Here is a 23,693-nt window from a genome sequence, read left to right on the forward strand (position 1 = left end):
ATGGATGTAATGATGCAGGAATGGCCCATGGAGTAGTGCCCATCAAGTTTATTGAAACTGAAGAAAGTGGCATAGCCATGTGTAGCCTGCACTTTGGGGCTATAACAAGGAGGGGGCACGTCCTATATTGGGCTTGGCACCCATAGCTGGTGATGGCAAGCAGTCATCCGGTGCTGGTACTGTTTGAAGTTTTTGCAAAGTCCAGTTTACTTCTTTCCTCTGCAGATGATTGGATCATTGAATTAAAAAAAAAAATCAGAACTTTTTTCATATCCTTTAGTACCTGTTTGTGGAGAATTCAGGAATTCTATGGGATCTTAGGTTTGCTCTATATCTACAAAGTAAGTGACCGGGCCTCTTTTCTTTCTTTTTTCCTTCCCACAGACCCATGCTGATCGATATGAACAGGGTGTACCGACAGACCAACCTGCAGAACCTGGATCAGGCCTTCACCGTAGCTGAGAAGGATCTGGGTGTCACCAGACTGCTGGACCCGGAGGGTGAGTCCTTCATCCTGGGTGCTCTGATAGGAGGAGCCTCCATATAACACAATGGCTGTTTTGCTGCAATTAAACATTTTATGCCAAGCCGCCCATCTTGCAAAAAACGGTCTGTGATGTACTAGGAGGGCACACAGGCGAATCGCATGGAACCCAACATGCGGGCGTTTGTTGGGAATTTGAGTGCACAGGAGGGGTGGCACTAGGACAAATCATGTTGAAATTGTCCACAGGGCAACAATGCATAACAGCACTGATAGTCCCTCGAATGGCAATATGGCACACCAAGGTGGTCCTCCGGGCAGTAATATGGCACAGCACGGGTTACCAGTCCAGGAAATGACATCACAACCCAGCCCTCAAAAATTCCACTCGCACGCTCGCATTTTGCGAGTGGATTTTTAGGGCTGGTGAGAAGGGCTGCCGGGGGGTGGGGGGGTTTAGGCGAGCACCACTGATCAGAGGGGAAGAGAAGAGACACTTCAATGAGGCTTCAGTGGGACTTCAAACAGGCTTTGCCATAGACTTCTATATGAAATCTCTATCACACTTTATTAATCCGCAAGTGAAGTAATGGGCATAAAGCAAAACGAGAGATTTCCCCTTGGTGCTGAGGATAAAATCATTAACAAAGTATTGGATATAATACCCTCTTAAGGTATTGCCAACAAAACAACTAGCATACCCCATATTATCCCATATTCTACGTATAGCGTACATTTAGAATCCTGTATGTGCCTAGACAGAATACATTGATTGTCTTTGTTCTAAGTCTTGTCTTTCATATTAATGAGCAGTTTCTTGTCTTCTCAGATGTGGACGTTCCCCAGCCAGATGAAAAATCAATCATCACATATGTGTCTTCCCTATATGATGCCATGCCCAGAGTCCCCGATGTACAGGACGGGGTGAGAGCCAACGTGAGTGCTCAGGATATTAGAGGGGGGGGGTGTATCCGGTACTGTCGGCGATCTGTTGGGCTAAATGCGGTGTCTCCCCTTCCAGGAGCTGGAGCTGCGGTGGCATGAATACTACGAGAGGGTCACCATGTTGCTGCAATGGATCAGACACTACACCGTCATCTTCGAGGAGAAGAGATTCCCAGCCAGCTATGAGGAGATTGAGGTATGTGGACTGATGGATCCGACAAACTCTCAGGATGGTTCTGGTGATCGCCTCTTCTCGCTGACAGACTGGGATGTGGGAAGGGAGCGTCACCGTCACACAAAGTCTATAGGTTAAAAAAAAGTGATTTGATTTCCCAGCTAAACTCCAGACAGTCTGACACAGGAAGAGTTACAACAGGACAGAGGCAGAGTCTGGCACACAAGGGGTTACAGCGTGGTAGAAGAGAAGCCTGGCACCCAAAGTGGTTTCTGTGAGGCAGTAGATGAGTATGGAACAGAAGGGGTTACAGTGGGGTTGAAGAGTCTGAAAAAGAAGGGGTTAAAGAAAGGTAGAAGAGGAGTCTGAAAAGAGTTACAGCAGGGTAGAAAAGTCTGGCACAGAAAGGGTAGTAGAGTCTGGCACAGAAAGGGTTACAGTGGGGTAGCAAAGAAGTCTGGCACACAAGGGATTACAGCGGGGTAGAAGGGGAGCCTGAGACAGAAGGGGTTACAATGGGGTAGTAAAGTAGTCTGGCACATAAGGGGTGACAATGGCGTAGAACAGGAGTCTGGCACACAAAGGGGTTAAAGTGAGGCAGAAGAGAAGTCGGAGACAGAAGGGGCTACAGCGGGGTAGAAGAGGGGTCTGGCACAAAAGAGGTTACAGCGGAGTAGAAGTCTGGCACAGAAGGGGGGTTACAGTGGACTAAAAGGGGGGGGTCTAGCAAACAAGGGGTTACAGCAGGGTAGAAGAGGGGTCTGGCACAGAAGGGGTTACAGTGAAGTAGAAGTCTGGCACAGAAGGGGTTACAGCAGGGTAGAAGAGGGGTCTGGCACAGAAGGGGTTACAGCGGGGTGGAAGAGGGGGGGGGGGGTTACAGTGGGGTAGAAGAGGGGTCTGGCACAGAAGGGGTTACAGCGGGGTGGAAGAGGGGTCTGGCACAGGGGGGGTTACAGTGAAGTAGAAGTCTGGCACAGAAGGGGTTACAGCTGGGTGAAAGAGGGGTCTGGCACAGAAGAAGTTACAGCGGGGTGGAAGAGGGGTCTGGCACAGAAGTTACAGCGGGGTGGAAGAGGGGTCTGGCACAGAAGAAGTTACAGCGGGGTGGAAGAGGGGTCTGGCACAGAAGGGGTTACAGTGTGGTATTATAGGAGCCTGGCACACAAGGGGTTACAGTGGGGTATTATAGGAGCCTGGCACACAAGGGGTTACAGTGGGGTATTATAGGAGCCTGGCACAGAAGGGGTTACAGTGGGGCATTCTAGGAGCCTGGCACACAAGGGGTTACAGTGGGGTATTGTAGGAGCCTGGCACACAAGGGGTTACAGTGGGGTATTGTAGGAGCCTGGCACAGAAGGGGTTACAGTGGGGTATTCTAGGAGCCTGGCACAGAAGGGGTTACAGCGGATGGCTGTGCGATTTGACAGTTGCGGTTTTCTCATATGGATCTGTGTCATGGGATCAGACTGGACAGTGCAGTCTGTGTCATATGATACTATGCGGATCGGATCCATGTGACATGCTGTCTCTGGGAATGTCCCCCTCTCAGCAAGGACACAGAAATACATTTGTTAGATTCTTTGCTGGGTTCTGAGCCCTGATTGGCTGTCACGGGAAGCACAGTCATTACGCATTCTCCATTTTTCAAGAATCCTCTGCATATTTCCATAGGATAGAACACGTATATGCAGCATCCCATATAAAGGGACATTTCCCATTGCATGTCCAGTGCGCTGGGCTCCCGATTCCTATTAACCCTTTCCTGTCCTCTCTGCAGATCCTGTGGCGACAGTTCCTGAAATTTAAAGAGACAGACCTCCCCAGTAAAGAGGCAGATAAGAACCAGTCCAAGCTTCAGTATCAGTCTCTGGAGGTGAGTAGAGTGCAACAATCGTTCTTTTATTCTTCTTTCCATTGTCTATTTTCTGTGTGTGACTCTCCTGCCCTCTGACCTCCAGGGTGCTGTGAAGGCTGGGCAGGTCAAGGTGCCACCCGGGTATCACCCACTGGATGTAGAGAAGGAATGGGGGAAGCTTCACGTGTCCATCCTGGAGAGGGAGAAACTGCTGCGGATAGAATTGGAGAGGTAAAAGGAAGAGCAATTATTCTTATTTCTATAGTGTTTATAAAACCTGTAATGCCAATATAGTCCACATTCTCAAATATTTTTCCCTTGCAATACTTAAAAAAATATATATATATATATTTTGCGGGAAATAAAGTAAAATGTTCATTGGTACATCTGTAAGGTTCCTATATAGACCTCCCAGCACAGGAGGAGAGGAAACCTGTGAGGTTCCTCTATAGAGCCCCAGATATAGGAGAAGAGGAGACCTGTGAGGTTCCTCTATAGAGCCCCAGATATAGGAGAAGATGAGACCTGTGAGGTTCCTCTATAGAGCCCCAGATATAGGAGAAGATGAGACCTGTGAGGTTCCTCTATAGAGCCCCAGACAGGAGAAGATGAGACCTGTGAGGTTCCTCTATAGAGCCCCAGACAGGAGAAGATGAGACCTGTGAGGTTCCTCTATAGAGCCCCAGATATAGGAGAAGATGAGACCTGTGAGGTTCCTCTATAGAGCCCCAGACAGGAGAAGATGAGACCTGTGAGGTTCCTATAGAGCCCCAGACAGGAGAAGATGAGACCTGTGAGGTTCCTCTATAGAGCCCCAGACAGGAGAAGATGAGACCTGTGAGGTTCCTCTATAGAGCCCCAGATATAGGAGATGAGACCTGTGAGGTTCCTCTATAGAGCCCCAGATATAGGAGATGAGACCTGTAGGGTTCCTATATAGAGCTATGGACACAGGAGGAGAGGAGACCTATGAGGTTCCTCTATAGAGCCCCAGATATAGGAGAAGAGGAGACCTGTGAGGTTCCTCTATAGAGCCCCACACAGGAGAAGATGAGACCTGTGAGGTTCCTATAGAGCCCCAGACATAGGAGAAGATGAGACCTGTGAGGTTCCTCTATAGAGCCCCAGATATAGGAGAAGATGAGACCTGTGAGGTTCCTCTATAGAGCCCCAGACAGGAGAAGATGAGACCTGTAAGGTTCCTCTATAGAGCCCCAGACAGGAGAAGATGAGACCTGTAAGGTTCCTCTATAGAGCCCCAGATATAGGAGAAGATGAGACCTGTAAGGTTCCTCTATAGAGCCCCAGATATAGGAGAAGATGAGACCCAGTGTTGCTCATTTTACTTTAAAAAAGTAATTAGTTACAGTTACAAATTACTTCTCCGAAAAAGTAATTGCGTTAGTGACTCAGTTACTACATTGAAAAAGTAATTAGTTACTCAGCAAAGTAACTGACTTTTTTTTTTAATATTCTACAATGCAATTATGTTCAGTACTACTGAGAGGATAATTTAGGCTCTATGAGATAACAAACGCAGAGAACATAGGTCTAGGTTTTTGCTAGGATCAACATATATTTTTTTCACATTTCAAACGGATATAAAGATGCTTTTAATGGCATAATTATTAGACCAAAAGGTGCAAATAAATGTTAATTCACACATGTGTCTGCCCCTGTCTCCGCCCCGTTGTGGCCGCTGTGAGGGTAGGTGGAGGGCGCTAGGAGTTCCTCAAAGAAACAATATTGTGCTCTAAAGTTGCTCAAATCCCACGACTCACCCTAAGGCCCCGTACACACGACCGGATCTATCCGCTGGGATTTATCCGCGGATCAGTTCCAGCGGATAGATCCAGCCGACGGATTCCCAGCGGATAAAAATTTTGTAGCATGTTACAAAATCTATCCGCTGGAATCCAGTCCAGCGGACTGATCCGGTCGTCTGTACAGACTCACCAGATCAGTCCGTCCGCTCCCATCCCTCGCATGCGTCGTAATGATTCGACGCATGCGTGGAAGTATTTACCTTCCAGGGTCGCGCACATCGCCGCGGCACATCACCGCGGATGTATTCCGCAGGGATTTCGATTTGATGGTGTGTACAGCCATCAGATCCAGGGCCTGTACAGGGCCTAAGGTGTGACAAATAGGTGAGCTAATATAAAATTACTGTGAATACAATAAATCATATAAAGTCCCAATACAAATATGCTGTGAATACAATGTAGCATAAAGTGAAGTGTGGTCAAATCCAACAGATTATATTCCAAAACTCCTCATGTGATGTAGATTCAATGTGGTAATAATATCCTTCACCAGAGAACCATCTTCACCCGAAGTGCTCAAGAATAATATTGCGCTTACCACAATGATTTGACTCCTTTACTGAAAAAGGTAGTCAAAGACTGCTTAACAGGATGAATGCCTGCACACTGGAAAAGCATAGACTGGATCTAAGATGTCAACCTTGTATCCGGAAAGCAAACAGGATAAAGACACAAAAAATATCCATAGCGTGATATGTTTATTTAAAAATCAGCATAAAAAAGATAAGCCAAATGGCCTCTTACTTTAAAAGGGGGGCTGAAATAGTATCAGATTCCTAGGCAGGGGTCCCACTCGCTAGGCATCCACTTATGGCGTCCTCCCCTCCAGCTCACGCTGATGCCAGAATTAGCAGAGATATACACGTGACCAGGTACTAGAACCAGTAAGATAGCTGGAGCCAGCTCGGCCGATCAGGCAGAAGCAATTACTCTGCTGCCATCTAGTGGCGGTAGATGTAATTGCGGTAACGGCGCCCAAGTAATGGGAACGGCGTTACCGCGAAGGTAAGAGTAATCGGGTAGATTACTCGTTACCCTCAAAAGGTGCATCGCTAGGTAACGGCGTTTATTTTAACGCCGTTACTTACAACACTGATGAGACCTGTAGGGTTCCTATATAGAGCTCTAGACACAGAAGAAGAGACCTGTGAGGTTCTTATAGACCTCCAGACACGGGAGAAGAGGAGACCTGAGAGGTTCCTATAGACCACCAGACACGGGAGAAGAGGAGATCTGTGAGGTTCCTATAGACCTCCGACTACAGAAAAAGGAGACCTGTAGGGTTCCTATAGATTAGTGGTTCTCAATCTCAGTCCTCAAGTATCCCAAAAAGTCATGTTTTCAGGTTTTCCTTTACTTTGCACAGTTGCTTTTAATCAATATCAATGACATTGAGAATGCTTTTAATCAATATCAATGGTATTGAGAAGAGCTATTTTATTTAAGGGAAGTTCCCAAAACATGACCCGTTGATGATGGGTACTTGAGGACTGAGGTTGAGAACCACTGCTATAGACCTCCAGAAACAGGAAAAGGAGACCAGTGAGGTTCCTATAGACCTCCCAGCGCAGGAGGAGAGGAAACCTGTGAGGTTCCTATGTAAAGCCCGAGATACAGGAGAAGAGGAGACCTGTGAGGTTCCTCTAGACCTCCGGTCACAGGAGAAGATAAGACCTGTGAGGTTTCTTTATGGAGCTTCAGATACAGGAGAAAGGCTTCCTATATAGAGTTCTGGACCGGTGAGGTTCCTATAGACCTCCCGGCACAGGAGGAGAGGAGACCTGTGAGGTTCCTATACCTCTGTACACATGAGTAGAGGAGACCTGTGAGGTTTCTATAGACCTCTGGACACAGGAGTAGAGGAGACCTGTGAGGTTCCTATAGACCTCTGGACACAGGAGTAGAGGAGACCTGTGAGGTTCCTATAGACCTCTGGACACAGGAGTAGAGGAGACCTGTGAGGTTCCTATAGACCTCTGGACACAGGAGTAGAGGAGACCTTGAGGTTCCTATAGACCCCCAGATAAGGAGAAGAGGAAGCCTGTGAGGTTCCTATGTAGAGCCCCAGATAAAGGAGAAGAGGAGACCTGTGAGGTTCCTATGTAGAGCCCCCAGATAAAGGAGAAGAGGAGACCTGTGAGGTTCCTATGTAGAGCCCCAGATAAAGGAGAAGAGGAGACCTGTGAGGTTCCTATGTAGAGCCCCAGATAAAGGAGAAGAGGAGACCTGTGAGGTTCCTATGTAGAGCCCCAGATAAAGGAGAAGAGGAGACCTGTGATGTTCCTATGTAGAGCCCCAGATAAAGGAGAAGAGGAGACCTGTGAGGTTCCTATGTAGAGCCCCAGATAAGGAGAAGAGGAAGCCTGTGAGGTTCCTATGTGGAGACCTGTGAGGTTCCTATGTAGAGCCCCAGATAAAAGAGAAGAGACCTGCGAGGTTCCTATATAGTGCTCTAGGCACAAGTGAAGAGCAAATCCATCAGGTTCCTCCTTTACAACCCATCTGACACAGGTGAAGGAAAGCCCTAGTAGCTTTCGGTGCACACATTCTAAACTCCTTCAAAAGGAAAGAAAAACCTGGATTGTTCAACCTCGGAGCTCCATACTACTATAGTAATCTGGTTCTTGTAAAGATTTGATTGTGACCAAAATATGGAGGCTGTGCAGTTAATACTGGTTGTCCAATTAGTTTAGATGTCTACCGTAGCAAATGTGGATGGTGTATCTGTACTGGGGAATGAACCTGGTAAAGGGTCTTTCTAGGTGCCTCGAGGTTGAGGAATCTTTTGATGGGATGATTTGGATAAAGATGATTTAAGGCAGGGGTTTCCCAACCTTTCCATGGGATTCTGGGTTTCACGGGCCCTCCCGTCACGGTGCCCTGTTGTTGGTATGAGTGGGAAGAATAGTGCCCCATTGATGGTGCCCCACCATTGGTGTCAGTTGGTGAAATAGTGCCCCAAGGGCCAAATAAATGCAAACAAGGGCTCGCATCTGCGCCAGAGTTTGAAGACCACTGTTCTAGATCCAAAAGCTTCAGAGACGTGTTGAGACCAGTGAGCGCTCTGTACGTAGAGAAGTAGGATTGTGGTTGGGGCCTTTGGGTAACTATAAAGGAATCGTTGACCGCATGAAATCACAATGTATATGCAAAAAAAAGTTTATTTTGGGTGACTTTGCATAGAGCTGCACAAAAAAAGGTATCGGTTTGCGCGCCCCTCCCTCCGCAGTAACCAGTGTTTGTGTTGGAAACGGGGGCCAGATTGGCGTTTTTAGTGACGTTGGGTACGGTGTAGCGGCTGAGGCGAGAGACTTCCTCTGACTCACCTCATTCCGGGGAACTCGTCTTACAACTGGCAGAGAAAGTGAGAGGAGAGCAACTTTTTTTTTTTTTTTTTTGTAGACACCAGTCTATTGTTTAACCAGTTAGCAGATTGTCAGCTCGTTGCTCCGAATCGCCTTATTTTCCTGCAGCTATAATGCGACTTTTATAGATATAATTGAATTATCCGGAGGACAGAGGGATACGTTGTCTCGCCTCCTGTTTTCTCGGAGTCATAGAAAAGCAGTTATGAGAGTGAACGGAAAAAGTTGTTTCGGAGATTAAAGTTGGGTGAGTCACGCAGTAATTGGTTCCAGCCTGTCAGATTTAAGCGAAGGCGGGACGGAGGAGGAGGTGGGGGGGGGGGACGGTGCTTCTGGCTCGCTGAACTGCACATCTGCAGCTGTACGAGGACCTGGAGCGATGACTGGAGGGAACGCATGCTTCGGATAGGTGAGCGCTTCTTCAAAGGGGGTGGGGCCTGCAGAGCATCACTTCCCATCTCCCCTAGCACGAAAGCAGATGACATTCTACTCCTTAATCTCTATTGTAACTGCCATTGTATTCCCACTGCACTCTGCAGACGCGGTGTATCCGTCATACGTTGTATCCGCCTGCATTGTGTCACAGCTCTGATGTTTGTTGAGGTTTATCTTGTGTAGTTTATAATGAGGGAGAGGCGCATTAAATGCATAGATCAGCCAACAGCAGGCAAATGTTTTATTAACTTTTTACAACGTCGCTCTTAGAACTGATTGCAGGCTTTTTTTCCTATTTGTTCGCACCAAAAGGGTTGTTAGACATGGTGGAGAGCTGATATACGGTTCTGGAGTTGGAGTGATACATTACAGCAACTTTCTTAACCTTTTTCAAATGGAGGAACCCCTAAAATAAATTTCAGGTCTCGGAGAGAGAACTCATGGAATATTAGCATAGCGGTCAGTGGGTGATCAGTGGAAAGCATGTCCCTTACATTGGGGGTCAGTGGGAAGAATGTCCCTTACATTGGGGGTCAGTGGGAAGAATGTCCCTTACATTGGAGGTCCGTGGGAAGAATGTCCCATACATTGGAGGTCCGTGAGAAGAATGTCCCTTACATTGGTGATCAGTGGGAAGAATGTTCCTTACATTGGTGATCAGTGGGAAGAATGTCCCTTACATTGGTGATCAGTGAGAAGAATGCTCCTTACATTGGTAATCAGTGGGAAGAATGTTCCTTACATTGGAGGTCAGTGGGAAGAATGCTCCTTACATTGGTGATCAGTGAGAAGAATGTCCCTTACATTGGTGATCAGTGAGAAGAATGTCCCTTACATTGGTGATCAGTGGGAAGAATGTTCCTTACATTGGTGATCAGTGGGAAGAATGTTCCTTACATTGGTGATCAGTGGGAAGAATGTTCCTTACATTGGTGATCAGTGGGAAGAATGTCCCTTACATTGGTGATCAGTGGGAAGAATGTTCCTTACATTGGTGATCAGTGGGAAGAATGTTCCTTACATTGGTGATCAGTGGGAAGAATGTTCCTTACATTGGTGATCAGTGAGAAGAATGTTCCTTACATTGGTGATCAGTGGGAAGAATTTTCCTTACATTGGTGATCAGTGGGAAGAATGTTCCTTACATTGGTGATCAGTGGAGAAAATACCCCTTATATTAGGGGGTCAGTGGGAAGAATGCCCCTATGTTGGTGGTCAGTAATAGGAAAAGTTCTTGTGACATTATGATTCCTACAGCTTCAGATCTCGCATCGGCCCCAATTCCTCCATCATTAGAAATGCAGGCAGTGGGCTTCTTTAACATTTAACACTGTGTACCTTCTGACGGGTCTACGCCAATACTAGGAAGAGAGGCAATGCTTAAACGTCAGGCGGGCCCCTCTGAAACATCACAGAGGTGGGTTGGCTGCAGACCCAGAGGGGCACATGCCAGGCTTTGTAACTCACAGCCTAGTGAGCTGTCATTTGTAGCCTATGGCAGAAACACTGTAGTTGAGGAACAGGCCCACTAGAAGATCCTCTGGTGGGCCAGTCTGGACCCATGAGCATGACCCGTGATGATCTTCCTGGGTGCTTTTCACACGGACATGTTTTATGTTTGTTGACTTGCATGGTAACTGGCGCAGCGATGTGTGTGTGTGTGTGTATGTGTGTATGTGTGTATATATATATATATTTTACACCAATACAATTCCCATAGAAAGTACAAAGAGAGGCTTGCAGCATATGCAGATCTTTCATACAGAAGGACCCATGTGACTCGGTGTACCTGTAGGTTTATTTTGCATAATGCAAAGCAAATGTATAAGCAGATTGTTTGTATATTTTAATCATCTAAACTGATATTTCTGCCGGACAGGTTGGAGCGCCTGCAGCGCATTGTCAGCAAATTGCAGATGGAGTCGGGACTGTGCGAGGAGCAGCTCAACCAGGCTGACACTCTGCTCCAAACGGTGAGTTCATGGGGCCATCTTACCAGGACCACCAAATGTGGTGCAAACATTTCCTGTGCATTTAATCAAAGATTTATGTGATGGCAAAACTTTTTTACGTTTTGAATGGATGAAAATTAACGTAGAACTGCGGTCTTCTAATTAAAAAGTACCTCTTTACCACCGCATTTGAACTTACAATTGTCTTGGCTCCTGTGAAGTTGTCTTGGCTCCTGTGCAATTGCCTTGGCTCCTGTGAAGTTGTCTTGGCTCCTGTGCAATTGCCTTGGCTCCTGTGCAATTGCCTTGGCTCCTGTGCAATTGTCTTGGCTCCTGTGCAATTGCCTTGGCTCCTGTGCAGTTGCCTTGGCTCCTGTGCAGTTGCCTTGGCTCCTGTGCAGTTGCCTTGGCTCCTGTGCAGTTGCCTTGGCTCCTGTGCAATTGCCTTGGCTCCTGTGCAATTGCCTTGGCTCCTGTGCAATTGCCTTGGCTCCTGTGCAGTTGCCTTGGCTCCTGTGCAGTTGCCTTGGCTCCTGTGCAGTTGCCTTGGCTCCTGTGCAGTTGCCTTGGCTCCTGTGCAGTTGCCTTGGCTCCTGCGCAATTGCCTTGGCTCCTGCGCAAAGTCTCACATATACAGTACCTGGGTGATCCTGCCAGGGAAGTCCACCTAATGCAGCTTCCTGTGATGCAGTGACAACGATGCTGCACTGCTCCTGAATACAGAACAGCGTTGTCACTCATGTAGGCGGTGCCTGCTTGCACTGCAGTTGGATGGGAAGATGATGTAGGGGGAGTGGCTATCAGCATTGCTGTTGCTGATTCACAAGCCTATGGTTGGTCAATCGGCACCTGGTCACACCCAGTCCCAACCACTGTATTCTGGATGGACAGCTCTGCCTCTGTTGCTGAAATCCCCCCACTATGAGCTGCAGTGTCTGAGAGGGGGAGCGTGTGAAGCACACATTGCAGGATTTGCATCACATAAATGAGGTTCTTTTTGAAGGCTTTTGCCTTGCATAGTTACTGGATCTGGGACATGTTTAGCTTTTTAGATGCCCTTTTTAAAAGCATTTGAGTACCAGCAGTTCCATGCACCAAGCACAGCAGACAAAATAAATATCATTGTACTAATCGGTGTGCTTATCACTCCTTCTTTTTAGAATCTGCGCCTACTAAATTCTGGGAAACCACCACAGAGAGCTGGAGAAATTGAGAGAGATCTGGACAAGGCAGACACCATGATTCGGGTCCTATTCAATGATGTACAAGCTCTTAAAGACGGGCGCCATCCACAGGGCGAACAGATGTACCGCAGGTATGGTATTGATGAGTGAATTGTATGCTTTCTTGTACGGTGGAACCTCGGATTGCGAGTAACGCGGTAAACGAGCGTTTCGCAATACGAGCGCTGTATTTTGAAAAATCCTAACTCGGTTTGCGAGTGTTGTCTCGCAAAACGAGCAGGATTCTGGCCAAAGCGATGTGCAGTACCGCGTTCGGCCTGAGGTGGGGGGGCACCGGAGCAGAAAGGCGCTGTTTGAAGCCATTTGCAAATACTACGTTCCCGAGCCTTTCCAAGGTTTGTCGAGGTCAGCCAAGCTGTCCTAGGGTCTTTCCGGCTGTTTCCGAGGCTCTCCGGCGACCCCTTCCCCCCCCCGCCTCTGGCTGCATGCATACCGATGCATGCCATTAAACATTAAAGTCGATGCGGAACAAATTATTTTCGTTTACATTGATTTCAATGGGGAAACTCGCTTTGATATGCGAGTACTTTGGAATCCAAGGTTCCACTGTAGTAGTAGTAGTAATGTTGTTATAGACTAATTGACCCATCTGAGAAGTACAAAGAGCTATAAATTGTATGGAGAGGTACCTATTGAAGCTTATTCCCACCATTTTCCATTGATGGTGTCTATTGCTGTAAAGCCTCAGAAGTGCTTATATCATCGCATTACATTGCTTACGTCGACTATCCTTACGCTTTTATGATTCATTATGTTTTCACCGACAGGGTTTACCGCCTCCATGAGCGACTGGTGGCCATCCGCACCGAGTACAACCTGCGCATTAAGTCTGGAGCCACTCAGGTCATCACCCAAGTGACCCATGTCACCCAGACCTCCGAAATGGACGTCACCCTGCGCTACTTCCAGGATCTGCTGGCCTGGGTAGAAGAGAACCAGAAACGTATAAATACGGCTGAATGGGGATCTGACCTGCCCACCGTGGAGTCTCAGCTGGGAAGCCATCGTGGCCTCCACCAGTCCATCAATGAGTTCCGAGCCAAGATTGAGCGAGCGCGGGCTGATGAGGTGAGCACCACTGACGCCAAGGACGCCTTCCTGTAGGCCTGTCCCGACTTAATCCACCTTATTCTATTACTTTTATAGGGAAGGGGATCTCACCGCTCTTGGTAGGTCCAACAAAGGTCCTCCAGTTTAGAAGCCCAGGTGCTGACAATAGGAAGAAGTTCTGGACAGCCGCACTGTTTGTTAGTGTGAAACGCGTCGGCTCTTCTGTCCGTTCTGCTGTGGCATGTATTTTTCATTTTTTTAATAAAAGGCAAAAACCTTTTTTCAGTGCGGCTGTCTAGAACTTCTTCCTATTTTATTACTTTTATGGGAATGTATTACCGTATATACTTATTACATTCAGTATAAGCTGAAGCACCTAATTTTACCACAAAAAAACAAGGAACTGACTAGAGTATAAGCCTAGGGTGTCCATCTGCATGCCTCACTTTGCCTCACTGTGTACATGTGCATGCCTCGCTGTGCCCATGCCTCGCTGTGCCCATGTCTAGACTGACGTTTAACATGGGAGTCTATGGAAGGGGTGTCCAGATTTGAAAAATCTGTGCTCCCCAGCCATAGGTTCTCCAGACAACAAACTTTGCACACTTGTAGAGGAGAAATGGGGCTACATGTGTGCCAAGTTTGGTCCCGGGTCCCCAAAGTCCGGGAGATCAGGCGCAAAAAGGTGAATCAAGTATAAGCCGAGGGGGGCATTTTCAGCACAAAAAAATATGCTGAAAAACTTGGCTTAGGCCCCATACACACGAGAGAATTTATCCGCGAATACGGTCCAGCGGACCGTTTCCGCGGATAAATCCTCACGAGGATTTCGGCGGATTTTCATGCGATGGAGTGTACACACCATCGCATTGAAATCCGCGCTGAAATCCTCTGGCGATGACGTGTCGCGCCGTCGCCGCGATGATGACGCGGCGACGTGCGCGACGCTGTCATATAAGGAATTCCACGCATGCGTCGAATCATTACGACGCATGCGGGGGATCCCTTCGGACGGATGGATCCGGTGAGTCTATACAGACCAGCGGATCCATCCGTTGGGATGGACTCCAGCAGATGGATATGTTCTGCATGTCAGCAAATATTCGATCTGCTGGAATCCATCCCAGGGGAGATATATCTGCGGAAAAAGATCCGCTGGTGTGTACACACCATAGGATCTATCCGCTGAAACCCATTTGCTGGGATTTATCTGCGGATGGATTCTATGGTGTGTACGGGGCCTTATACTCGAGTATATACGGTACTTTATTGATAGACAGAGATAACAGTCAGAGGTATATATTGCCCAAAAAATTATTTATACGGTTCTGCCCATGCTGATTCTGAGACTTTTAATATACTTTTGTTCTTTTAATACAATAAGATTATATTCAAAGTGGAACACCAAACAAAACTTGCTGTCTGTGTCCCAATGGGGACGACTCCCCTCACTTCTTGTGTGGTTTCCATAATCGGAAGTGAAGGGAAACCTCCCAAATCAGGCCAAATCAATAAAAGTCCAACTTTTTCATGAACTATACAAAAATAAAATGAAGAATATGATATCTTTTTTCTAGATCCAATGCAGTTTTTAAGAGTCCGTAACTAGACTTTAGAAAGTTTTATTACAACACAATTGCCGCTAAATATTAACTTTACCAAATAGATTCTTATCCAATTTCTTATTTTATATGGTAAAGAAAATGTAGAGCTGAAAGGTTGAGTAATTGTGATGCAACAAGGAAAAGGCAAACACAGTAGATTAGATACGAAAAAGCAAATAAACTAAATGGGAAACCTGTAAAGATTACACAATAAAAGGCACGAAAACGGGTATAACCTGCAGCATTATTGGTTTGACCTGGGTTGGCCATTAGGTTAAATAAACAAAGGGAAAATATACCCATAAATAATTACTGTTATGATAGTGAGGTCTGACAAACCCCCCAAACTGTGACTGGGGAAATGGTGCCAGAATCACGGCCGCCCTCATTTTTCCAAAAATCACAAGTCAGTAACAAGATGGTTAGATTTAAAATCTCCTGTCTGTGTCTGGACATGAGTCGCCTTAGGCTGCATTCACACCTAGGCGACAAGTAACGCCGCGTACGCGGCGTATTTTGCCGCGATTCGTTTAACCTTTTTTTTTTTTTTTAACAAATCCTTTCCATTGCCGTCTATGGCCGAACGCCAATGTCGCCTGAAAAAAAGGGTCCGGGACTTGTTTTCAGGCGGCAGGCGTACGGCGTTTCGGCGTTCGGCGTGAGATGTGAACCATCTCATAGACAGCAATGGAAATTCACCCCTCCAGCGTATCGAGCGTCGGGCGTTTTGTCGCCAAGGTGTGAATGGAGCCTTAGAATGAATGCAGAGACATCATAAAGCCTTATTGGCTCAAGTTCTGCTAAGGATTTCTGGCAAAGCCTTGTCTTAAATGGTCTCATCCTCAAAGGTCTGGTATGCAGTTTAGGAATCCACAACTGTGAGGCTGGGGTTTTGACCTATAACTGAGTCCCCCCACCCCAGAGTCAACTTTCATACATATCCATCATTTTTACTATGATGGAGTTGCCTTCATAAGTGGTTACAGAAATGTAGAAGAAGATACCCTCTCAGACACCAGGGGCGGACTGACCATTGAGTCACTTGGGCACTGCCCGAGGGCCCCATGACACTAGGGGGCCCCATCAGGGTTGCCAGGCTCAGTAAAACCAGGGACGGTATGTAAAAAGCTATGTTTTTTTTTTAGATCTGTCCCTGATATGTCCGAAATCAACATGCTTTTGATGTGAAAATCCCGAGATTTTAGCTGGCCCGCCTCTGGCGTGGTGGCCATCTGTAAGCCCGGGGGCCCCATAATCTTCTATTGCCCGGGGGCCCCATGAGTTATCAGTCCTCCCCTGCCAGACAGAATTATATTACAAAGTCCAGAAGGCTAGTAAAACCCATTAGAGCTCCTAGGAAAAATACACATCATAGACCTCATGGGATTTATTTACTAAAAATGGAGAGTGCACAATCTGGTGCAGCTCTGTATAGAAACCAACCGGCTTCCAGTTTTTTTGTCAAAGCTTAATTGAACAAGCTGAAGTTAGAAGCTGATTGGCTACCATGCGCAGCTGCACCAGATTTTGCACTCTCCGGTTTTAGTAAATCAACCCCATATGTCATTTTTGGTCTCTAGCGACTCATAATTTCATTCTGCTATGATATGCTAATTTACAGATTGTGAAGCATTGTCTCATTAAGCTTTGGACTCGCCCAGGATAATTGGCATTAGGGGGTGTTTTTGGTGGGCATTATAAAACACTATTGCACACCTACAACACATTACTCAAGTACTTTCGACTTGCTGGGGGAAGCTCGGAATTGCCATGCCCAGGGTACAAGAAAGTAGTAGCATGGACAGCAAGGGGGGGGGGGGCTGCTCTACATTTTAAAAATGAACTACTAAGAATTACGAAGAGTCGCTTTGAGGGCCAGTGACTCTTGCAGCAATAGATACATTTTAATCTTCATGTGATCTAAACTCTGCACGCTACCAAAGGCAAGGCAGGCTTTACATAACCCTTATCTATTGGCTCCACAGCTTCCCGATCATGTGATTACTGTGACTGTCGCAGTGAACACATGATTGTGGGAGCCTGCTCCATCCGATCATATACAATGACCTGGAGCTGTGGATGAGAATGGAATCACAGTGCTGGGGACTTCGAGTCAGCGCGGTTTGAGCACAAAACAGTGATGCTGTCTATGCACATGTATGTGGCAGCACCATGTTAAAGGCCATCACCTTGCTGCCACATATTTACATGCAGCCGGTGCAGTGTCATATTCTGCTGCCTATCCTAGAATGCTGCGGAAGTCACGTGACGGGCAACTGCGCATGCGCAATGCGCTCCAACTGCAAATGTGATGCGTTCCAGGGGATTTACGACACTACCCTTCAGTGAACCATCACAATTTGTCACGGAAGTGACGTATTACCATACACGGAGCGGGGGGAGAGAGAGAGACCCATTCACAGCGAGAGAGAAATAGAGATATAGAGATACAGAAATACATTCAGAGCGAGAGAGAGATGGTGTACATATATTTTATATAACGGAAGTAATGCACATAGGGGAGGTAATCCCCTCCCTGAGCCCCGGTTCTCTTTCAGTATCTCTCTATCTGTATCCCTCTCTCGCTCTGAATGTATCTACGTATCTCTATATGTCTATTTCTCTGTCGCTCTGAATGGGTCTCTCTCTCTGTCCCCCCGCTCCGTGTATGCTAATACGTCACTTTCGTGACAAATTGTGATGGGTTCACTGAAGGGTAGTGTCGTGAATCCCCTGGAACGCATCACATTTGCCGTTGGAACGCATTGCGCATGCGCAGTTCGCCGCCACGTGACTTAGGCAGCATTCTGCGATAGGGAGCAAACGGTGACACTACACCGGCTTCAAAGAGGGAAGTTCATTTTGCTTTTAAACCTATTTGTTTTTACTGTTGCTTGTGTATGTTTTATAATATCCTTTAAGTAAATGTTTTTTTGTTCTCCCTAAACAATATTTACCAATAGTTAAACTCTAAAATCCTCAAGTCTTAACTATAAGCAAACTCTTCCCCTCTAAAGAAGCTCCCTCAATGTAGAATCTGCTACACACCTGTCTGGATGTGGCAGCGAGTGATGCAGATTTTTGAAATGGGCAGACTCTGCAGCAGATGCTGTAAACCGTGTGTGTTTCCTGTAAAATGCATGGTGGTGGCTTGACCTGCCCTGGCTATGGTTCCCTTCAGTCTGCTGGTGCTTAGATTGTTGTCCAGTAAGCTGGAAAATCTTTGTGGGGTGGCCAATTGAGTAAAATTAAAATTGCAAGCCAGAAAATGTCGTAAAATGTTAATTGCAAGCCAGAAAACCCAGAACAATTCTTGAGGGTGGAGCTCTAAACAGCCCCCAAAATTGCAGTTGTAATATACAACGTCATTAAGTCACTGCAACATTTGTAGTTTCTTGTAGCTCAGTCAGATTTAACCAAGCTCTTGTTTCTCTTCTCAGGGTCAGATACCGGGTGGTCGGGGAGCCTATCAGGATTATCTCGGAAAACTAGACTTGCAGTACGCCAAACTCCTGGTAAGAGTCTCTTCTGCCCTGATAGGCTGTGATGTCTCCAGTTCCGGGTGGTAAATGGCAGCTTTTTATTATTTTACCGGTTCTTGTGCTGATCTCTCCATTTTTTTTTTTCAGAACTCTTCCAAGTCAAGGCTCCGCAACTTGGAGAGCCTCAACGGCTTTGTGGCAGCTGCCACCAAAGAGCTGATGTGGCTGAATGACAAAGAGGAGGAAGAAGTGAGCTTTGACTGGAGCGAACGCAACTCCAACATGACAAGCAAGAAGGACAACTACTCTGTGAGTTCAGTTCTTATGTTATGTATTCTGGGCCATATTCTCAGAAGAGTTACGATGGAGTATCTCAGGAAACTCCGTCGTATCTCTCTTTCTTGACCCGCGTATCTATGCGAGTGATTCCTAGAATCATTTTCGCATAGATACGCTGAAGATCCGACATGTGTAAGTGACTTACACTGTCGGATCTTAAATGTAATTCGCCGCCGGCCGCTAGGTGGCGTTTACGTTCAGGTCTCATTTGTTTATGCAAATGAGCCTGATACGCCGATTCCCGAACGAAATCGCGTTGCGTAACCGTAGTTTACGTAAGCGTAAGGTTACCCCTGCTATATGAGGGGTAACCTTACGCCAGTCCCACGTATGCCATGTTAAGTATGGCGTCGGGTCCGCGTCGTCTTTTCCCATCGGGTACGTCGTTTTCGTAAGTCGTTCTTGAATACGACTTTACGTCAATGACGCACACGTCGGCGTCATTGACGTTTTCCGTCGAGAACTGGAGCATGCGCACTGGGCTATTTTAAGCCCGGCGCATGCGCAGTTCGAACGGCGCGGGGCGCGCTTAATTTAAATACAAGCCGCCCCCTTGGAATTACGCGGGGATACGCCGGGCCAATTGCACTACGCTGCCGCAAACTACGGAGCAAGTGTTTGGGGAATAAAGCACTTGCTCCTGTAAGTTGGGGCGGCGTAGTGTAAATAGCTTACGCGCCGCCGCCGCAGGAACTACAAGAATATGGCCCTCTGTGTTCTATCCGTGTTCAGCTCTGCAAAGATGGTGGAATGCTAGCAATTGGCCATAATTATTTTCTGTGCATAAAAATAAGTCTGTTAAAGCTTAAGTTATACCCCCAAGGAACCCTTGAAAATTATTTTAGATCTAGAGCAGGGGTGTCAAACTCAATTTCATTGTGGGCCGCATCATCATTATGATTGTCCTTGAATGGGACGGTTGTATCTGTAAGATTAGATATCCAGCGCATCCCTTCACCTTACATTAGATGTCAAGAACCACCCCACCATCAGAAGTTGAGTCCCCCACCCTCCCTTACATCACAGTGCACCCCCCTTTCCTTATGCTGCTGCTGGGAAGAACCAGAGGAGCGCTGGAGATCTCCTGTAGCTGCAGGAGAGGTGCGAGGGCCGCATCAAATGGCCTGGAGGGGGGGAGCTGCGGTGGCTCAATGCGATTGGCACTGCGCTGACAAGCCATTCACCTCTGCAGCTAGGGGTTCGGATCACGGTCTCGCCTACATGTGAATTGAGTTTGGTGGTCTCAGCCCGGCTCCCGGTGGGTGTGCAATGCGAGGTGGGTGTGCTATGCGAGGTAAGCTTAGTACGCCCACCCCCCTCCCACAAAAACCATCACACTTACACTCACTCTAAATTGGGTTATCATGCACACACTTTGACCATGCGGTCTCTAAAAAGAGAGGCGAAGGACTAACAGGGCTGGTTGAGCGGGCTAGATCCTCTCACTCCCTTATAGGGAGTCCCTCTGCCCCGTTGGGCTTCAAAGCGGAGCAGGTAGGGCGGGCTGTGTGGGAGGACCCCCTCACACACCCGTCATTGCCACCCGGGGCATGGAGAAAGGTGGCAGATTGTCTCTGGGGGAGGCCTGCCTACTCCCAACTCCTGCAGTCCGGCTTCTCTCTCGAGTACACGCACAAAATACACTTTAGAAAAAAAAATGGCCTGGAGGGCCGGATTTGGCCCGCTGGCCTTGTGTGATCTAGAGGAAATCCTTCTGAAATCGTGTGATCCAGGAGCAGAGGGGCGAATGTTCCTTAATTAGATGGGCAGTGGAGCAATGGCTCCTTATGGTGGTGGTCAGTGGGAAGTAATGTCCCCTTACAGTGGTGGTCAATGGGAAGACTATCTCCCTTACTTTGTTGGCCAGTGGGAAGAATGCCACCCTTCAGACAGCTAAAAAAGATCGTTGGTGTCTTGCTATTGGCTTTTTCAAGTGGCATTGATCCCGAAACTATGTAGGCACCATCATAAGGGAGGTAAATCAACCATCGCTCAAGAAACCTCTAGCAACCTCTGGGGGAACCCTGGTTGAGAATGGCTGATCTAGATCATGCTGGACGTCCCCCAGCCGGAAAATGAGGCTTGTTTTGTCTGTCTTTGCTGCAGCCTCTGAAATACACTATGCGACACTCAAAAATCTGAGTAATTAACTTCAGTACATGAGAAGAGTCTGTACTGTGCAAGACTTAGGGGAAGGTTGGAGTTTAGATTTAAATGCTAATATTAAAAGCATTCTAAAGGCTGAAGGTCTTTTGGTTTACCTTCATACATTCTATGCATGAAGGTAAAAAAACGTTTGTGTATCTCTACCACCCCATCCCCCTAGCTCACCTAATACTTATCTGGGCCTGATCCCTATCCAGTGATGTGCATGAGAGCAGTGGCTCTCCCTCCTCATTGGCTCAGAGACGGCCATTGGCTCCCACTACTATAAATCACAGCTGGGAAGGGGGGGTTAGGGGACTGGGCCATGCTCTGTTTGTCACATACGAGTGCCCAGTTAGTGAGCAGGTTGCTGTGGGGGGGAGGGGTCAGGAGGATCGATGGGGGACCTAAGAAGAGAGGGATTGGAGCTGCTCTGTGCAAATAGGTTTGAATATTTTAATAGACCGCTATTCTGGGAAATTCCTTCATTTTGGAAGACTTCTTCTAACGTTTTGGGACATGAAGTGCATGGAATGGTCTGTGTATTAGGCAACAAAAAATTTCCTGGCAGGCATTTTAACATTTCCCTACACCTTCCAAAACTGGGAAGAAAAAAAAAAGTTTTGGTTGTAGATGCACGCAATTAGGTGCACAACATACTGTAGATATTAACAAATCATATCTGCTTCAATAGAGGAAATACATCTGATATCATTTAAAATGCTTTAATAACTGCTCTTCTCTTCAGGGACTGATGCGGGAGCTGGAACTGAAGGAAAAGAAGATCAAGGAGATCCAGAGCACTGGAGACCGACTCCTTCATGATGACCACCCTGGAAGGTCCACCATAGAGGTTAGTATTTGTGCTGGGTATACTCATTCCTCCCATTCAGGTATGATGGCTGCATTCATTTAGTGATGGACCTTTTCTGTCCCAGTGTGTGACCCAATGCAGAGCAGGTGTGGTGGAGAGATATTGATGACTAATCGTATAGTACAGGACTAAGGCCCCTTTCACACTTGTGCGACTTCGCGCTATTCGCGGCCACGATTTTGCGGTGATTTCAGGGTGCCTGTGTAATTGGCATCAAAATTGGACCAAGTAGTGCAGGGACTACTTTTGAAGTCGTACTAATATGAATGGTTGTCATTGGAAATCATGGGGAATGACTTGTTATGCTACTTTGCAGTCCCAAATCGTGGGACAAGTCGTATAAGTGTGAAAAGGGCCTAAGGCTGAGTTTTCATAGACCCCGAGTTATAGGCTGGTACCTTCAGATGATAGGATGCTGGCAAAGCTTTTAAGAGCATGCCCTCTGGGCATCTCCCTTATAACCCTGCCCCGATCCACGAAAAGGGCCTAAGGCTGAGTTTTCATAGACCCCGAGTTATAGGCTGGTACCTTCATATGATAGGATGCTGGCAAAGTTTTGAGAGCATGCCTTCTGGGCATCTCCCTTATAACCCTGCCCCGATCCACGAGCCCTTGGTTTTTTGCTAGTGTCCGAAGGTGATGGACCTTTTTTCCCTTACGGAGAATAGCTTAACTAGTTGTTGTTTTGTCTTCTGATTCTTCAATCGTTGGACCTAGAGATGGCCAAGGTGGGGTTCAGAATGCAAACTTTACATTTACCGTATTTATCGGCGTATACCATGCATTTTTTTGCCCTGAAAATCAGGGCAAAATCGTGGGTGCGCGGTATACGCCGATACCCGCTTTCCCGCGCCGAGTTTGAATACTGCGCCGACATATACCGAGCGCAGTACACTCGTTTATTGTCGGGCAGTCTCGGCTCCCCCCGCGCTGACGTCCTGGACGTACAGGACGTCAGCGCGAGAGTAGCCGAGCATTGCTGACAATACACGAGTGTACTGCGCTCTGTATATGTCGGCGCAGTATTCAAACTCGACGCGGGAAACGAGCGGGGAGGACGCCGCAGAAGGACGCCGGACCCGACGAAGAGGACACCCGAAGCCGCAGACGGACGCCGGACCCGACGAGGCCGCCGATGGACGCCGCGCAAGACACCAAAACTGTAAGTACAAAAAAACTTTTTTCCACAGGAATTCGGGGCAACTTTAGGGGTGCGCGCTATACGCGGGAGCGCGCTATACCCCGATAAATACGGTAGTAGGATAACCGTTGAATACCCCAAGTAGCCTCAAAGAATATTAAAAGGATGAGCACCGCAGATCTAATGCAAGTCCAGTAAAAGTTTCTCAGACCCTCCATGAAAAGAGATTTGAGCCCCTGAAAAGCATTGGTTTTTTTTCCCGATGACTTGTCATGTGCAATAAAGACTTACTGGACTTTCATTAGACCCATTTACACCTGAAGCCAGGCAGCCCTGCTGTCAGTGATCACTACATTTCCCATTCATCTCTTCCCCTCTGATATTGTCTCTTCTGACCTTTATTATTTGTGTCTGTTTTCAGGCGTTCCAAGCGGCTCTACAGACGCAGTGGAGTTGGATGCTGCAGCTTTGCTGTTGTATTGAAGCTCATCTCAAGGAGAACACGGCTTACTTCCAGGTATAGTCACCGCAAGAGGCCTTCAGCTTCTAAGTCCCCCAGAGTGCTGTACATAGAGATTTGATATTCTGCAATGCCGTTATCGTTTTGTAATAATGGGGCAAAATGATGTCATGTAGCTTTGGGTATTGTGCCCATGTGGCTACTATGGGGCCCTCCTGGGAATGGGGCCTTATAAGGAATAGTTTTGATGCTTCCATTACAGAAGAGCTGACTTCAGATGCACAGATCATGTTTGGGGCCATCCTGTTTCTAGT

The 23,693-nt window shown here is 47.2% G+C and overlaps 1 protein-coding gene and 1 long non-coding RNA gene across 23 annotated transcripts in view; both read left to right on the forward strand.

Moving 5' to 3' along the window:
• PLEC (plectin) overlaps window positions 1-23,693 on the forward strand; it is a 353,372-nt gene that overhangs the window by 280,917 nt on the left and 48,762 nt on the right. For all 20 annotated transcript variants that reach the window (XM_040355104.1, XM_040355112.1, XM_040355118.1 and 17 more), the window contains 12 exons: window positions 385-500; window positions 1,314-1,420; window positions 1,506-1,625; window positions 3,385-3,480; window positions 3,566-3,693; window positions 10,968-11,061; window positions 12,201-12,355; window positions 13,052-13,352; window positions 18,379-18,453; window positions 18,568-18,729; window positions 21,653-21,757; window positions 23,341-23,436. In XM_040355104.1, coding sequence (XP_040211038.1) covers window positions 385-500; window positions 1,314-1,420; window positions 1,506-1,625; window positions 3,385-3,480; window positions 3,566-3,693; window positions 10,968-11,061; window positions 12,201-12,355; window positions 13,052-13,352; window positions 18,379-18,453; window positions 18,568-18,729; window positions 21,653-21,757; window positions 23,341-23,436 — 1,555 coding nt within the window. The remainder of the gene's footprint in view (window positions 1-384; window positions 501-1,313; window positions 1,421-1,505; window positions 1,626-3,384; window positions 3,481-3,565; window positions 3,694-10,967; window positions 11,062-12,200; window positions 12,356-13,051; window positions 13,353-18,378; window positions 18,454-18,567; window positions 18,730-21,652; window positions 21,758-23,340; window positions 23,437-23,693) is intronic.
• On the forward strand, window positions 3,700-4,878 carry LOC120941598. 3 transcript variants are annotated; one of them, XR_005749569.1, is made up of 3 exons: window positions 3,700-4,347; window positions 4,437-4,616; window positions 4,705-4,878. It is a non-coding gene; the product is annotated as an uncharacterized LOC120941598 (long non-coding RNA). The 3 variants fall into 3 exon arrangements; XR_005749570.1 differs by having other exon boundaries at window positions 4,437-4,482; window positions 4,571-4,878; XR_005749568.1 differs by having other exon boundaries at window positions 3,700-4,174; window positions 4,305-4,347; window positions 4,437-4,878.

The sequence above is a fragment of the Rana temporaria genome, chromosome 5 (genome assembly GCF_905171775.1).
Source record: "Rana temporaria chromosome 5, aRanTem1.1, whole genome shotgun sequence".
In the NCBI taxonomy this organism is placed as follows: Eukaryota; Metazoa; Chordata; class Amphibia; order Anura; family Ranidae; genus Rana; species Rana temporaria.